The sequence below is a fragment of the Hypanus sabinus genome, chromosome 5 (genome assembly GCF_030144855.1).
Source record: "Hypanus sabinus isolate sHypSab1 chromosome 5, sHypSab1.hap1, whole genome shotgun sequence".
NCBI classification, from domain to species: Eukaryota; Metazoa; Chordata; class Chondrichthyes; order Myliobatiformes; family Dasyatidae; genus Hypanus; species Hypanus sabinus.
Window position 1 is genome coordinate 1439001 of NC_082710.1, and position 12775 is coordinate 1451775.

The following is a 12775-nucleotide window of genomic DNA, read 5'->3' on the forward strand; positions in this document are numbered from 1 at the left end:
CTTATCTTATTTATTTAGTTTCCCCTTTTTTCCTCTCTGTCCCTCTCACAATCACTCCTTGCCTGCTCTTCATCTCCCTCTGGTGCTCCCCTCCCCTTTCTTTCTTCCTAGGCCTCCCATCCCATGATCCTTTCCCTTCTCCAGCTGTGTATCCCTTTTGCCAATCAACTTTCCAGCTCTTAGCTTCACCCCTCCCCCTGCTGTCTTCTCCTATCATTTTGGATCTTCCCCTCCCCTTCCCACTCTCTAATCTCTTACTATCTCTTCTTTCAGTTAGTCCTGACGAAGGGTCCCAGCCCAAAACATCGACTGTACTTCTTCCTATAGATGCTGCCTGGCCTGCTACGTTCCACCAGCATTGTACATGTTGAAAAAAGTATGAGAACCTTCGCTTTCAGTAACTGGCATGACCCCCTTCTACAGCAGTAACTTCAACATTATTACATGGCTTTTTTTATTTCCTGTTGAAATTTATGTACCACACCCTGGGTACCATTCAGAGGCCTGTATATAACTCCCATTACAGTCTTTTTTCCTTTGTAGATTCTTAACTTTACCCACAAGACTTCCATAATCTGTCAATGCTTTGAAGAGTTAGGAAATAAATCAGCAACAACAACCATCTTAATTCAGTTCCATCTTAACGATGCAAGCTGCATCAAAATCATGAATGCCACTCAGTAACTTATCAAGGTCATCAGATATAGTCCATAAGACCACAGAACACAGGAGTCAAATTAGGCCACTCTGCCGATCGAGTTTACTCTGCCATTCTAGTCTACCATCACTGCAGCACCTGTATGTCTCCAGAATAAAGAAGTAGAAAAATTCATTGTGGATATTACCCATCCGGCTCTTGGTGTGATCTTTGCAGAATGCCCACTCCTAGGGATAGTAGCAACTGCACTGAGTTTCCTCCATTACTAAACAATTTCTCTTACTGAGGACTGCTGAACACTCTGGTCTTTTGAAATGCTTTTGTAGCCTTTTCCAGCATTCTGTGTCTCTACAATTCTTCCAAGGTCCTCTGAAAGTTGTTCTGATTGAGACATGGGGAACATAAACTGATCTTTCTTGAGGGGAGCAGGCTCGGTCAGTAACCTGACATTGTGTGTCTTTTTGATAGGGCATGGCACCTCTACAACCTACACCTCCAATTCCATCACATTGATCAGAACACCCAACTCCAAATAGCTTTTGTAGAAGGCATTAGCAGAGGTTCACATACCTTTTCCAAATAATAATTGTAATATTGGATCGTGTTTCTCAATAAATAAATGAACAAGTGTAATGCTTTTTGTGTTACTTATTTAATTGGTTCTCTTTATTATGTTTTAGGACTCACACAAAGATCTGATCATTTCAGGTCATATTTATGCAGAAACAGAAAATTCTACAGGGTTCACAAATCTTCTAGCGCCAGTGTTTGTATATAAATATATAATGTCTTTAGCATTTATAGTCATAGAGAAGTACAGCACAGAAACAGGCTCTTTGGTCATCTAGTCCACGCCCGAACTATTTAAACTGCCATCTACCATCAACCTGCACCCAGACGACAGCCCTCCATACTCTATCTATGCACTTACCCAAATTTCTCTTAAACATTGAAATTGAGCTTGTTTGCAGCTCATTCCACACCCTCACAACCCTCTACGTGAAGAAGTTTCCTCTTATGTTGCACTTAAAACTCCTCACCTTTCACCCTTAAAACCCGATCTCTGGTTGAAGTCCGAATCAATCTCAGTGAAAAAAGCAACATGCACAACACACTGGAGGAACTCAGCAAGTCGGGCAGCATCCGTGGAAACGAACAATGTTTCGGGCCGAGACTCTTCGTCAGAACTGAAGAGGGAGGGGGCAGGGGCCCTATAAAGAAGATGGGGGGAGGATGGGAAGGAGAAGGCTGGTAGGTGCCAGGTGAGAAACCAATAAGAGGAAAGATCATGGGGTGGGGGAGGGGATAGGCAGAAAAGGTGAAGAAGGAATCAATGTAAGGGGAAAGCACTATGGACAGGATGCTAAAAGGTTGCTTATATTCGCCCTAATTATACCCCTAATAATTTTATCAAGACTCCTTTCAGCCTTCTATGCTCTGAAGAATACAGTCCTAAGCTATTCATACTTCCTTTATAACTCGGGCCCTCCAGACCCAGCAATATCCTAGTAAATTTTCCCTGTACTCTTTCAACCTTGTTTACATCTTTCCTGTAGGTAGGTGACCAAAATTACACAGAATACACCAAATTAGGCCTCACCAACATCTTATACGATTTCAACATAACATCCCATTTTCTGTACTCAATACATTGAGTTACCAAGGAAATATGACACAAAGGCTGGAAGTGTGGATAGTGTAGAGGGCTGTCAAAGGTTACAGCGGGACATTGATAGGATGCAAAACTGGGCTGAGAAGTGGCAGATGGAGTTCAACCCAGATAAGTGTGAAGTGGTTCACTTTGGTAGGTCGAATATGATTGCAGAATATAGTATTAATGGTAAGACTCTTGGCAGTGTGGAGGATTAGAGAGACTTTGGGGTCCGAGTCCATAGGATGCTCAAAGCAGCTGCACAGGTTGACTCTGTGGTTAAGAAGGTGTACAGTGTATTGGCCTTCATCAATTGTGGAACTGAAGTTAGGAGCTGAGAGGTAATGTTGCTGCTGCATAGGGCCCTGATCAGACCCCACTTGGAGTACTGTGCTCAGTTCTGGTCACTACAAGAAGGGTGTGGAAACTATAGAAAGGGTGCAGAGGAGAGTAACAAGGATGTTGCCTGGATTGGGGAACATGCCTGATGAGAACAGGTTGAGTGAACTCAACCTTTTCTCCTTGGAATAGCAGAGAATGACAGGTGACCTGATAGAGGTATATAGGATGATAAGAGGCATTGATCGTGTCGATAGTTAGAGGCTTTTTCACAGGGCTGAAATGACTAACCCGAGAGGCACAGTTTTAAAGTGCTTGGAAGTAGGTACATAGGAGATGTCAGGGATAAGTGTTTTCTTTTTTTTTTGTTTTTTTTTTTGTTTGTGTTTTTTTTTTATACACAGAGAGGGGTGAGTGTGTGGAATAGGCTGCCCGCAATGGCGACAGAGGTGGATACAATAGGGTCTTTTAAGAGACTCCTGGATAGGTACATGGAGCTTAGGAAAATAGAGAGCTATGGGTAATACTAAAGTAAGTACATGTTCAGCACAGCACTGTGGATCGAAGAGCCTGTGTTGTGCTGTAGGTTTTCTGAGTTTCTACATTTTTAACATGCCAAAAACTTCCTTTACAACCCTACTTACCTGTGGCACCATTTTTAGTTAACTATGTACCTGTATTCAGAGATCGCTTTATTCTACCACACTCTTCAGTGCCCTATCACTCGATGTGTAAGACCTACCCTGGTTGGTCCTACTGCAGTGCAAAACCTCGCACTTATCTGTATTAACTTCCATCTGTTATTTTTCAGCCCATTTTTTAGCTGATGCAGATCCACCTGCAAGCCATGATAGCCTTCCTCACTGTCCACTACACTCCCAATCAAGGTGTCATCCATAAATTTGCTGATCCAGTTAACCAATTATCATCTAGATCATTGATATAAATGACAAACAAAAAAGGACCCAACACTGATCCCCGTGGCACACCACCAGTCACAGGCCCCCAGTCAGAGAAGCAACCCTGTACTACCACACTAAGTTCTCTCTCACAAAGCCAATGTCTAATCTATTTATTGTGTTTTTTTGAGAATTATTAAGTTCTTTATCTTATTGTGTTTTTTTTGAGGTGCATCAGATCCAGAATATCAATTACTTTGATTTCCTTTACACTTGTGTACTGGAAATTACATTAAACAATCCTGAATCTTGAATTTGCTTCCTGGACCGGATTTCAGGAATTGCAGCTTCTTGTGTCTCTAGGCCAGTGGTCCCCAACCACCAGGCCGCAAAGCATGAGCTACCGGGCCACAAGGAAACGGTGGTATGAAACGATATGAGCCAGCTACACCTTTCCTCATTCCCTGTCATGCCCATTGTTGAACTTGAACACATGTGAGGCCATTACCCACGCAAGGTCATCAGTCGATCATTAACCTATAACTACTCAATGAGTAAAAAACAAACATCACTTGAGAGTTTCTTTCGAAGAGGTAGTAGGGGACATAAAAGGCCTAACGATGATGATAATGCAGAGACAACTGAAGCCAAGACTGCAAATAAAAAGCTTCCTTCAACAGAAAATACCACGAGTCAGACATAAAAGGCTTTAATGCGATCTGTGACTCACAAGCCCCCTGTGTGTGATATGTGGAGACAAGCTGTCTAATGAGGCAATGAAGCCCTTAAAACTGCTTTGGCACCTTGAGTCCATGTACCCTGCACTTAAAGACAAACCCGCTGAGTTTTTTGAGCGGAAAAAAACGTGAGCAAGTGGGACAGAAGGAAGTGCTGAGAGCCACCACCTCCTCAATGCTGCTGCTCTGAGAGCATCGTAGATTCTGCCTGCTGCCAAGGACATGTGCCATGAACTGTTGGGAGAAGCTGCAGTAACAAGATGGCACAGGTTTCTCTTTCAGCTGCCAGTTTCAAGGAGAATCGATGACATAGCAGAAGACATCAAAGCACAGCTGTTGGAACAGTTTAACGAGTCACCATGGTATGCCATCCAGGTCGATGAGTCTACCGATGTCGACAGCAAAGCAATACTGTTGGTTTATGTGCGATATATATTTCAAGACGATGTGCACAAGGGTATGTTGTGTGCACTGCTGCTGCCAACTAACACAACAGGAGCGGAACTATTCAAGTCTTTGAATGACTACATGTCAGGCAAACTGGACTGGTCATTCTGTGTTGGAACATGCACAAACAGGGCTGCAGCTATGACTGGACGGCTGTCCAGTTTCACTACCCGAGTCAAAGAGGTTGCTCCTGAATGCCAGTCTACATACTGTGTCATAAACAGGGAAATGCTGGCTAGCCGAAAAATGTCACCTGATCTTAACAGCATATTAAGTGACGTTGAAGTTATCAATCACATCAAAGCAAAATCCCTTAACTCACGTCTGTTTGAGCAGATTTATGAGGAAATGGATGTAGAGCTTCTCTTACACACTGAAGTCAGGTGGGCTATCAAGGGGGAGAGCCCTGGCCAGAGTTTTTGAGTTAAGACAGCCGCGACAGAGATTTCTTTCAGGAAAAAGGTCACCACTAGCAGCACACTTCAGTGACGAGGAGTGAATAGCATAACTCATTTATCTGTGTGACTTCTTCAACCTGATCAACGAACTCAATTTATCACTTCAGAGAAGAATGACAGCTGTCTTCAAGTTGGCAGATAAAGTGTCTGCTATCAAAGCCAAACTAGAACTATGGGGACAGCAAGTGGACAGGGGCACATTCGACATGTTCCCAACATTAGCTGCGATTTTGGGAGAGACTGAGGCTGCACCGTCCTTCTCACAGCTGGTGCACAATCACCTATTTTGCTGTCAACAGAATTCGAGCGTTACTTCCCAACCACAAATGACCCAAGGCGTGCAAAGGAATGGATCCATGACCCATTTGTGAATATCCCCGGTGAATCATCCACGTCAGCACAGGAACAAGATCAACTCCTCGAGCTTGCAAATGACAGAGGGCCAAAAAGTACATTTGACATAGCATCACTGTCGGCATTCTGGATCAAAGTCTGAATATCCTGAGATAGCCACAAAAACACCAGAAACATTGCTTCCATTTCCAACATCATATCTCTGCAAAGTGGGGTTTTCTGCAATGAAAACTAAATTGTGGAATAGACTGGACATAAAGAACCCCCTTTGAGTATCACTGTCTCTCATCACCCCTCAATGGGATCGTCTTGTTGCAGGGAAACAAGCCCAGGGCTCCCACTGATATTGGTGTGTTGCAATTATTTTATATTTTCTTATGAGGAAACTATGCGCCATGTGTTTACTATCAAAACATTACTTAAAATGTTATGATGCTATTGACTTATAATTGACTATATTCACGCGAGGAAAATATGCGCTGTGTGTTTAATATTAAATTTGTTAAATAAACCTTTTTAGAAACAAAATTGAGTGGATTAGCCACTTATAAGTGACTTATAGTTGACTTATCACCTATATTCTGGTCGTGATTAACACCCACACCTCCTCCATCGGCCAGTCCACAAGAATATCGTCAATATTAAAACGGTCCGTGGTGCAAAATAGGTTGGTGACCCTTGCTCTAGGCTGAGTAATGCTGACTACAAAATGCTGGATTGCTCCAAAATCCCATTTGCACTCTTCAGGAGAAATCCATGCTCAGTACACTCTGAATGAGGCTCCAAACCCACACATGATCGACTATTTAAAAAATAAAAATTACCATGTGAAATGGCTTTGGCATTGTCAAAGACGCCTCCCATCCATCCCACAATCTAATTAACCTCCTCTCATCAGGCAGAAAGTATCGCAGAATGAGACCAAGGATTGTTTGGTTTGGTAACAACTTCTTTCCCCAAGCTGTAAGAGCTCTGAACACTCTACTACCACATTATTTATAAACAGCACAAGCGGCAGTATTACTGTTGTACATTTAACTATATGTTGTCTATGCACTTTATGTCAACTTGCACATCTACAGAATATATTTTTATCAGTTAACATTATTGTGTTAATATTATTTTATGTGCTCTGTTTAAGCACTCTGTTTTGTATCTTTGCTCCTGAGGAATGTTATTTCACTTAGTTGTATGCAAATGCTTGGTTAAATGACAATAAACTTGACCTTGAACATTTCAGTTTCCCCAACCAGAAACCCTGGATGAACCATGAGATCTGCAATCTACTGAGGGCCAGATCAAGTCTGGTGACCAAGAACGTTACAATAGGTCCTGGTACAATCTACAGAAAGCCATCACACATGTAAAGTGGCAATTCTGGAATAAACTTGAATTAACAAAGGATGCTCAAGAGCTGTGGCAGGGCAACATTGGCAATGAGAGGGCTTTGCTTCCAGATGAGCTCAAAGCTCTCTGTGTTTCTTTGACTGTCAAAACATGAAAGAACCTTCATGCAAACAGCTTTCAGGAAGGTGAACTCATGAAAAGCATCTGGCCTAAACTGGGTACCTGGCCAAGTTTTAAAGATCTGTGCTGAATAACTGGCTGGAGTATTCACTGAGAACTTTAACCTCTTGTTTCATCATTCCGAGGTACCCAACTGCTTCAAGCAGAATTCAATTATATCACGTTCTAAGAAAAGTGTGGTAACCTGCCTCAATGACTATCAATCAGTAGCACTTACATCCACAGTGATGAAACATATCAACCCCTGCGTGAGAATAAACTTGGATCCTGTCCAATTTGCCTACTGGAGCAACAGGTCTGCAGCAGGTGCCATTTCATTGGCTCCTCACTTAACCCTGGAGCATCTGGACAGCAAAGATATATACATCAGGATGTTCAAAGCTCAATGCCTCGCTGTGCAATTGGATCTTTGATTTCCTCACTTACAGACCCCACCTTAGTTTGGACTGACAATATCTCAACAGTCTCCATTAGCACAGGTGCACCACAAGACTGTGTGCATAGCACCCTGCTCTACTCACTTTACACTCATGACTGTGTGGCTAAGCACAGCTCCAATGCCATATTCAAGTTTGCTTATAACACCGTTGTTAAAGGCAAAATCAAATCAGCATATTTGAATGACAGAGGATGAAAATCTGGATGAGAGGTGCCATGGCAACAAAATCTCAGTCAATGTCAGCAAGTCCAAAGAGCTGATTATTGACTTCAGGAGGAGGAAACCAGAGGTCCATGAGGCAGTCCTCATCGGAGGACCATAAGTGGAAAGGGTCAGCAACTTTAAATTCCCCAGTGTTATCATTTCAGAGGACCTGTACTAGGCCCAGAAATTACAAGGAAAGCACAGCACCACCTCTACTTCCTTAGGATTCTGAAAAGATTCAGCATGACATCTAAAACTTTGACAAACTTATATAGATGTGTGGCAGAGAGTACATTAACTGGCTGCATCATAGCCTGGTATGGAAACACCAATGCCCTTAAACAGAAAATCCTACAAAAAGTAGTGGACGTGGCCCAGTCCATCACGGGTAAAGCCCTCTCAACCACTGAGCACATCTACATGATGTTGTTGCAGGAAAGCAGCATCCTTCATCAGAAATGCTCACCACTCAGGACATATTCTCTTCTCGTTGCTGCCATCAGAAAGAAGGTACAGGAGCCTCAGGACTCACACCACAAGGTTCAGAAACAGTTATTACCCCTCAAACTTCAAGGTCTTCAACCAAAGGGGATAACTGCACTCAATTTCACTTGCCCAATCACTGAAATGTTCCCACAACCTGTGGACTTACTTTCAAGGAGGTTTCATCTCATGTCCTCAATATTTATTGCTTACATACTTATTATAACGATATAACCATATAACAATCACAGCACGGAAACAGGCCATCTTGGCCCTCCTAGTCCGTGCCGAACCCTTAATCTCACCTAGTCCCACCTACCCGCACTCAGCCCATAACTCTCCACTCCTTTCCTGTCCATATACCTATCCAATTTTACCTTAAATGACACAACTGAACTGGCCTCTACTACTTCTACAGGAAGCTCATTCCACACAGCTATCACTCTTTGAGTAAAGAAATACCCCCTCGTGTTTCCCTTAAACTTCTGCCCCCTAACTCTCAAATCATGTCCTCTAGTTTGAATCTCCCCTACTCTCAATGGAAACAGCCTGTTCACGTCAACTCTATCTATCCCTCTCAAAATTTTAAATACCTCGATCAAATCCCCCCTCAACCTTCTACGCTCCAATGAATAGAGACCTAACTTGTTCAACCTTTCTCTGAACTTAATTGCTGAAACCCAGGTAACATCCTAGTAAATCGTCTCTGCACTCTCTCTAATTTATTGATATCTTTCCTATAATTCGGTGACCAGAACTGCACACAATATTCCAAATTTGGCCTTACCAATGCCTTGTACAACTTTAGCATTACATCCCAACTTCTGTACTCAATGCTTTGATTTATAAAGGCCAGCGTTCCAAAAGCCCTCTTCACCACCCTATCTACATGAGACTCCACTTTCAGGGAACTATGCACAGTTATTCTGAGATCTCTCTGTTCCTCTGCATTCCTCAATGCCCTACCATTTACTCTGTATGTTCTATTTGGATTATTCCTGCCAAAATGTAGAACCTCACACTTTTCAGCATTAAACTCCATCTGCCAACGTTCAGCCCATTCTTCTAACCGGCATAAATCTCCCTGCAAGCTTTGAAAATCCACCTCATTATCCACAACACCTCCTACCTTAGTATCATCGGCATACTTACTAATCCAATTTACCACCCCATCATCCAGATCATTTATGTATATTACAAACAACATTGGGCCCAAAACAGATCCCTGAGGCACCCCGCTAGTCACCGGCCTCCATCCCGATAAACAATTATCCACCACTACTCTCTGGCATCTCCCATCTAGCCACTGTTGAATCCATTTTACTACTCCAGCATTAATACCTAACGACTGAACCTTCTTAACTAACCTTCCATGTGGAACTTTGTCAAAGGCTTTGCTGAAGTCCATATAGACTACATCCACTGCCTTACCCTCGTCAACATTCCTCGTAACTTCTTCAAAAAATTCAATAAGGTTTGTCAAACATGACCTTCCACGCACAAATCCATGCTGGCTACTTCTAATCAGATCCCGTCTATCCAGATAATTATAAATACTATCTCTAAGAATACTTTCCATTAATTTACCCACCACTGATGTCAAACTGACAGGTCTATAATTGCTAGGCTTCCTTCTAGAACCCTTTTTAAACAATGGAACCACATGAGCAATACGCCAATCCTCCGGCACAATCCCCGTTTCTAATGACATCTTAAAGATCTCCATCAGAGCTCCTGCTATTTCTACACAAACTTCCCTCAAGGTCCTGGGGAATATCCTGTCAGGACCCGGAGATTTATCCACATTTAAATTTCTTAAAAGCGCCAGTACCTCCACCTCTTTAATTGTCATAGGTTCCATAACTTCCTTCCTTGTTTCCCACACCTTAGACAATTCAATATCCTTCTCCTTAGTGAATACCGAAGAGAAGAAATCATTCAAAATCTCTCCCATCTCCTTTGGTTCCACACATAGCTGACCACTCTGATTCTCTAAGGGGCCAATTTTATCCCTCACTATCCTCTTGCTTTTAATATAACTGTAGAAACCTTTCAGATTTACTTTCACCTTATTTGCCAAACCAACCTCGTATCTTCTTTTAGCTTTTCTAATCTCTTTCTTAAGATTCCTTTTACATTCTTTATATTCCTCGAGCAATTCCTTTACTCCATGCTGCCTATATCTATTGTAGACATCCCTCTTTTTCTGAACCAAATTTCTAATATCCCTTGAAAACCATGGTGCTCTCAAACCTTTAACCTTTCCTTTCAACCTAACAGGAACATAAAGATTCTGTACCCTCATAATTTCACCCTTAAATGACCTCCATTTCTCTATTACATCCTTCCCATAAAACAACTTGACCCAATCCACTCTCTCTAAATCCCTTCGCATCCCCTCAAAGTTAGCCTTTCTCCAATCAAAAATCTCAACTCTAGGTCCAGTCCTGTCCTTCTCCATAATTATATTGAAGCTAATGCTATTATGATCACTGGACCCGAAGTGCTCCCCAACACATACATCTGTCAGCTGACCTATCGCATTCCCTAACAGGAGATCCAACACTGCCCCATCTCTAGTCGGTACTTCTATGTATTGTTGCAAAAAACTATCCTGCACACATTTCACAAACTCTAAACCATCCAGCCCTTTTACAGAATGAGCTTCCCAGTCTACGTGTGGAAAATTAAGATCTCCCACAATCACCACCTTGTGTTTACTACAAATATCTGCTATCTCCTTACACATTATCATTTCTTGCTTTTTGTATTTGCTCTTTGTTGTCTTTTGCACATTGGTTGAACAGTCAAGTCGGTGCGGTCTTTCATTAATTATATAATGAATATGATTCTATTGTGAATTTATTGAGTATGGGCACAAATGCTGATGTGCGATATAGCGCGCACGCAGACACACACACACACACACTTTGATAATAAATTTATTTTGAATATGCCACTCAATTTTCAGCTTCACATTCTCAAAGAATAAGGAGAAATGGAAAATAAATTCTGGCTTTAATAGATGCTCAACTCATAGGGAAAAAAAGATTAAATACAACTAAATGCTCAGAATATTACTAGGTCACTTACAGCATTGGATTGGTATCAGGCAGGTAGTAGATGAAGTCTCTCATTGTCATTTTGGTACGTTCTGGTGGGTTACTGGCTTCCCAAACTGGAACAGATTCCCTATGAGCTTTCTACAATAGTCCAAATAAGACAGATTGTTTAACAGCACATTATCATCAGAAAATAATTAAGAATGACAACATTGGTGAGTAAAACTTAAAACAGATATGCAAAGAAGAAATCTGTTATCAAGTAGTAATAATACATTTGAATACAAAGTGGATCAGATCACCCGCCTTGCAATCTTAAGTGTGTTTACGTAACAAGTTAAATATCTTTTCATAGGACACAGAACAGAGCAACAAGCCCTTCGGTGAATGATGTCTATACCAATGATGTTAATTGAAACTAATACCATCTACCCGCATTTGCCCTACGTTCTCCAGCTAGTCATGTGCCTGTCTAAATGCCTCTTAAATGTTACTGTCTTATCTTCCTTTATCACTTGCTGGGCAGTACGTTGCAGGCACATACTACTCTCCTGGGTTTAAAAAAAAAGATTTCCCTTAAGCTTACCTCCCTCACCTTACTGTATGGCCTTTCAACTTCTGACATTTCCATCCCTGTGGAAAAAACCTCAGACTATCCACCCATCAATAATTCTATACACTTTATCAGGGGCCCCTCAACCTCTAAAGCTCCAAACCAACTCCAGTTTGCCCATCGTGAAGTTTTAAGGGTATTGGGGAAGTAGGAAATGATTCTTGGACTCTTGTAAATAATGGGTTAAAATTGCGTACAAACTTCTGTTTATATTCTGCCCTGAGTAATCCACCTGAGGCTGGTTTCAATCTCACGAACTTGTATATGTCTCCTGACTATGTAATGCTCTGTGGATTGGGTTTTACTTATCGGTCGCACATATCCTCCCTTATGGTTTCGCAAGAATTGAGCTAAGTAACTTCGTTTATTTAGGGGAAGGGAGGACTCACTGGCAAGGACAGGAATGAACATGTCTGTAATTAAGTCAAGGCCTAGCAAAGGGAATAACTGATAATGACTGGACAGTACGTCCACCTGTAATTAAAACCTTGATTTAGTGGACTCTCTTATCTAAGTATTTTTTTCTCCAACAGACTTGGTGGGAATACCAGTTGAACTAAGTGCTCTTTGTCTTTCGAGTTCTATAAATTGTAACTTTTCTGCACATTAGACAGTGGTCTGATACGAGCCCCGGGGAGAGGAACTCTGTCTCTCTGGTTTTGGTTCTGCACCTCTGGCTGGCTGAGTTTGAACAAATAAACTGGTGAAAAGGATAAAGTAAAGAACAGTTTGAGGTGTGGTTATTGATCCGGCGAATTTGTTTACATTTGGTGCCGTGACTTGGATCCCAACATAGGGAAAGCCCCTAAAGGCTAAATAAGTGACAGGGGATTCCAGGTGAGTGTAAATGGGCGACGGGGTGCCCCAAGGTGTTTTACCTCTGACCGTCCCTTCCACTCATTTG

General features: G+C 42.0%; 1 protein-coding gene across 1 annotated transcript in view; it reads right to left on the bottom strand.

Annotated features, from left to right (window-relative positions):
* The window catches only part of LOC132393882 (transcription factor TFIIIB component B'' homolog), a 143306-nt gene that overhangs the window by 117877 nt on the left and 12654 nt on the right, over positions 1-12775 (bottom strand). Inside the window, exon 4 of the mRNA XM_059969288.1 lies at positions 11290-11399. Within this exon, the coding sequence (XP_059825271.1) occupies positions 11290-11399 (110 nt within the window). The remainder of the gene's footprint in view (positions 1-11289; positions 11400-12775) is intronic.